The sequence below is a fragment of the Phaethon lepturus genome, unplaced genomic scaffold (assembly GCF_000687285.1).
Source record: "Phaethon lepturus isolate BGI_N335 unplaced genomic scaffold, ASM68728v1 scaffold7422, whole genome shotgun sequence".
Classification (NCBI taxonomy): domain Eukaryota; kingdom Metazoa; phylum Chordata; class Aves; order Phaethontiformes; family Phaethontidae; genus Phaethon; species Phaethon lepturus.
The window spans coordinates 1-4,738 of NW_010522517.1; the positions used below are offsets into that span (position 1 = coordinate 1).

The 4,738-nt window shown below is 35.9% G+C and overlaps 1 protein-coding gene across 1 annotated transcript in view; it reads right to left on the reverse strand.

Moving 5' to 3' along the window:
* Window positions 1-2,398: 2,398 nt before the first annotated feature.
* The window catches only part of LOC104616725 (serine/threonine-protein kinase Nek11-like), a 28,837-nt gene continuing 26,497 nt past the window's right edge, over window positions 2,399-4,738 (reverse strand). The window contains 2 exon segments of the mRNA XM_010281824.1: window positions 2,399-2,559; window positions 3,035-3,099. Coding sequence (XP_010280126.1) covers window positions 2,399-2,559; window positions 3,035-3,099 — 226 coding nt within the window.

Below are 4,738 nucleotides of genomic sequence, written 5' to 3' on the forward strand. Positions count from 1 at the left end.
TGAAATTTTAACTGAGGACAAACATAAATGCAGCTTCTTTAGCCTAATTGCTGAACTACAGTGTAAAAACGGTAACACATGAAGCTTTTTAAATCTATTGACCTTGGGTTATAAAGGACAACACTTTTTGCACCAGCTGCTGTACTGTGAATATTCAAGCTGATTTTGAAAAGCCAGTTGCAGAACATTTCAGTGAACCTGAAAAATACAATGTCTCTTTAGAGCACATAATTATCACAGCGTAAATTAAGGTCTTTCCAATGAACAATGATTAACTGGACTGAACAGCAAGAGGACCATGATAACGTAGTAAGATAGCAATAACTGCCTTTTGTAGAAGGTATTTTACATTCTCTTACATTTAACGTGGGAACACTTGTAATTCTGAATTTTTTGTATGTAATATTTTGAGTCCTGCTATAGATCAGAAGGATAAGTCTGAAGACAGAATGTCACTTCTGGTATGCATAAGAGACTTGGGCAACTTCTTAATGAACAACTGAACTTCCTGCAAAGTGGCACAAGAATTTAATCTCACCTGGAGCCTCCAGGGTGGGGTCCCCTGGGTGCTAAGGGATCTCTTGTCTTTTGGCCCCGTTAAATGGGGCAGACACAAAAAATTCAAACAGAACCATTATTAAAAGATTAAATAAAGAGATGGGATGAGGAAAGTATCAATCAAACATATGAATCATGGTAGTTGACAAGAGAGTTTCTTGGCTCAGAAAGGGGTTTGTGAGGTGGGGGTCTAGTGAGTCAGGGCACACCTCTTCCTTAATGCCCCTACACTGACGGCCAAGAAGCTCCTACTGATGGCAGTTCCACCCTCAGATGAGTGCTCTTGGTACTGCTTCAGAAAGATTACAAAATGCATAAACTGTAGCAGAAAGCTAATAGCTAGTGAGTTGGGGAGAGCTTTTTTCTGCTATTTTCTAAATTTTAAAAGGGTGATCAACACATCATCTATAAAAATCTTGGACCAAACTCTGCTTTCAATTACTCTGTACAACTTCAATGACTTATATGGATTGACACTTGTAACCACAAATTGAACTTAAACGTGTATTTTACATTCCATTTCAACTGCAATAAAAGAAATTATTCTTTACAGTAAAAAAGCACAAAAGGCAGGTTTCCCTGTCTATTCACTTGTTTTGACATCTTCTGAAATCTTCTCTCAATATATTTTTATTGACTATATGTATTAACTGATATTTGCTTTGATACAGATGAACAAGAGAGAATCTGACATCAAATCCATCTCAGTTCAGCTATACAGACCGTGAGATGAGATTCCTGACACATCCATTGACTGGACTGAATATGTTAACTGTGAAAAATGGCTGCTAAAAGTTGAAAGTACAGATGATTGTTCTCAAATTTCAGAATTATATCCTGCAGTGTATATTTTGAAAAGGCAGAACTGAGCAGAAGCTAGAATAATTATCAAGTAAACAAATTACATTCCAGCAGCCAAATGTTTTACAAAGGAAATTTCCTGATTTGACATATTCATAAAAAGGAACCTTCACATATGCATACCTACAGAAAAAAAAACACCTCTTAAGAGAAGAAACAATGCCTATTTTATATAAAAACACTATGACAATTAAAAACCACAATAGTTTTAACTATCGTCTTAAAACACGAGACGTTTTAGGACACACATATAAACAAGCCAGGTATTTTCCCCATTCCAAAAAATCATTCTTCATCTTAGGTTGCAAGAATATCTGCACGCCTAAAGGTTTCCTAAAGTCTTTCAACAGATCTCAGATTCTCAACTTGATTCTCTAATCATCACCTCAGAAATCTAGATCTCAAGAATTTGTGCCATCTAAGTGCAGAACTGACACTTTTCTTCCTACCTGTGAGCCTTTTCTAAAACAGTGCCTTTTTGCTTCTGTCCTAACACTCCAGTTATTACCATTCTCAGCTCCCCTTCCAAGTACCTTCTTCCTTTTCACATTTGCCAATGTTTTTCAATTCAGTTCCTAAGAAGGTCCTTCTGCTTCTCTGTCAGCCAGGGGGCACTTTTTCTGCATCCACTTAGAAGTTTTACGGAAAGTTGCTTCTTTCCATTCATCTGTCTGAATATGAGAAAGAAAAACATTTCCCCCTTCATAGCAAAACCTAAACTTGGTCTACAATCATCCTGTGTAATGGCAGAGACCGGACCTGAATCTTACTCTCCTTTGAAGTCCCAGATAACCCAGAATAAAAGCAAACTACATGCCTCAACACAAAGAACAAACCTTCAAATTGCAACATATGATACAAAGGTCCTGGAACAGTTTTATCGGAGTGATGTGAGCACCCTACTGAGAGCACCATTTAAAAAAAAAAAAAAAAAAGTAGTCCCTAAATATCATCAAATGCTGAGCTAGAAAATAAATGCCTAATTCAACTGGAATAGCATGCTGACTACTCACCAAATGTCAGATTTTGTGTTATATCCCTGGTGCTTCAGTGCTTCTGGACTCATGTAGTATGGTGTCCCAGTAAATGTAGTTGCCAGATCACATGAACCCATCAGAAGACGAGAAACTCCAAAGTCCCCTAAAAGTAACAGCAGAAACAATAAATCTATATGTATTCATATAAACTCTTTGTGTTTATTGTTAGACACGATGCAATGACTGCATGTCTAAAAAAAGTGCCAGCATTTTAAAATATGGAAAAAACCATTTTTCTGTAATTCTTTAAAATAAAGACACCACAAAATCATAGAACTATAGAACGATGTAGATTTGAAGATGCCTCACAAAGCTATCTGATTCAAACCCCTGGCTAAAATCAAGGCCAACTTCAAAGTTATATGAGGCTGCTCAGGTCCAGGTCCAGCACCTCAAGGCTGGAGATTTCACTGCCTCTCCAGGCCCCTGTTCCTGTGTCTGACTGTCAAATAAATGTTTGACCATAAATCAAAATGCTGTATCAGACATGACTTTATTTAAATCTCCTTATTGACAAAATGTCTGCTGGACCGTTCTATCATACTAAAATATGTCTTTAAAAAGTATGGAAATCTCACCAATTTTAAGAAGATTGTTTTTCAAAAATATATTCTTGGCTTTCAGATCTCTGTGAAGTATCCGCCTGGAATATAAAAGGAAATTCAACCTCATCCAACTTGAAGCATTCAGTCATGTATCAAGTATCTCAAGTATTTATCTTCATTCCTTGTTAGGATGACCAGCCCACCACTGCTACAGTCTAACCCTGTAAGTGACAATGCACAGACGATGGCATTAAGGAGCTTCATATAAACACAGAGGTGCATTCACAGACACCCACGTGCAGGATGAAAGCCTAAGCAGCCAGGATAATAATAGTGCACCCAAGGATCCCAGCTTGGGAATACAGATACAGGCTTAACATGAGCTGCAGAGGAAGGGAGAAATGCAAGTCTTCCTATCTGACTCTTCTTAAAAGCATTACGTCTTGTTTTCAGCCAGGAGAATGAGATGTCTCACAACAGAATAAGGGATGAGAAAAACAGCAGCAAGATTCTCACAGCTCAGGGAGCTCTCCTTCAAAGAAAATGTATTACTTGAAAGACAAATATGTATATAGACTAGGCTAGTAGTTCAATTTTTTACAGTAATGGTGTGGAAGATAAAAGACCTTTACAAAGATAGACATCAAAAGAAAAAGGAAAAGAATAACTAGCTTTTACAGATCTATTTTTCCATCAAAGACTGAAACAACATCATAAGCTACACACCACATGGGGACAAACAGCATCTTCTCAATTTCTTGAAATCTTAATGTGTGACAGTAATTCTCCAGCCCCTTAGGAAAATAAAATATCTCCACAGTACACAAAATATTCTCAATTAATTTTTGTTAATAATGCTTCCAAAAGGGTTCCCTACATCCTCAACTAAACTAGAACTCATCCACTTTTAAATAGCTTCATAACACACAGTATTAGTTACCAGCTCTGCTCAGGAGGAGGCTAAAATAGCATTTGGTACATACTGGCTACAGAAATTGTATTTACTAATATGAATACAGTAGTCATTCAGCCATTTAGAACAGGTAAGGAAAGCAACTGACGTTCTAAGATTCTTGAGATGTGGGCAGGAAAAACAAATATAGTAATAGATTGCAATTGTTCTTGAGCAATCCTCAAGTATTATCACGAATTTTATTGAATTGGTAACAGTCTTATGCATTGAGATACTGAAATTATTTCCAAAATAGTTTCCATATTAAGACTAGAAAATATGAATTCTACAGCATAATTTAAATAAGCAATTCAGTCCACAACTTATTTGAAAATAATTTTTGCGAGAGAAAAAAAAATACTAAATTCAATATACTCATTTCACAAATGGGAAAAAATGTGAAAAATAACTTCTGGAAGACATAGTATGCACATAGACTGAGTATGAAAAGGAAACATTTCTATTTTTATGGGACACAGAGAAAAAGAGTTCTTTATGCTTCATATGGCAATCTTTCTAGCTCTTGTCCTGAAAGTAATGCTTGTAAAGAAAGGTTTGCATACTGGGAAAAATTAAAGTTTTATTCAGAATGACTCCACTTGATGTTTATAAATAATTTGTTCTCTGTTTGGCAACTTTCTTGAGCAATATGCATACGCTCATCATACATTACATCAGTAAGGAAATAAGCTAAGGTGATATTCATTATTATTTCATAACCCTATATATAGATGTAGTTTTATATAAATCTTGCTCTGTTAATTTAGATTCATAAAGTCTTTCCC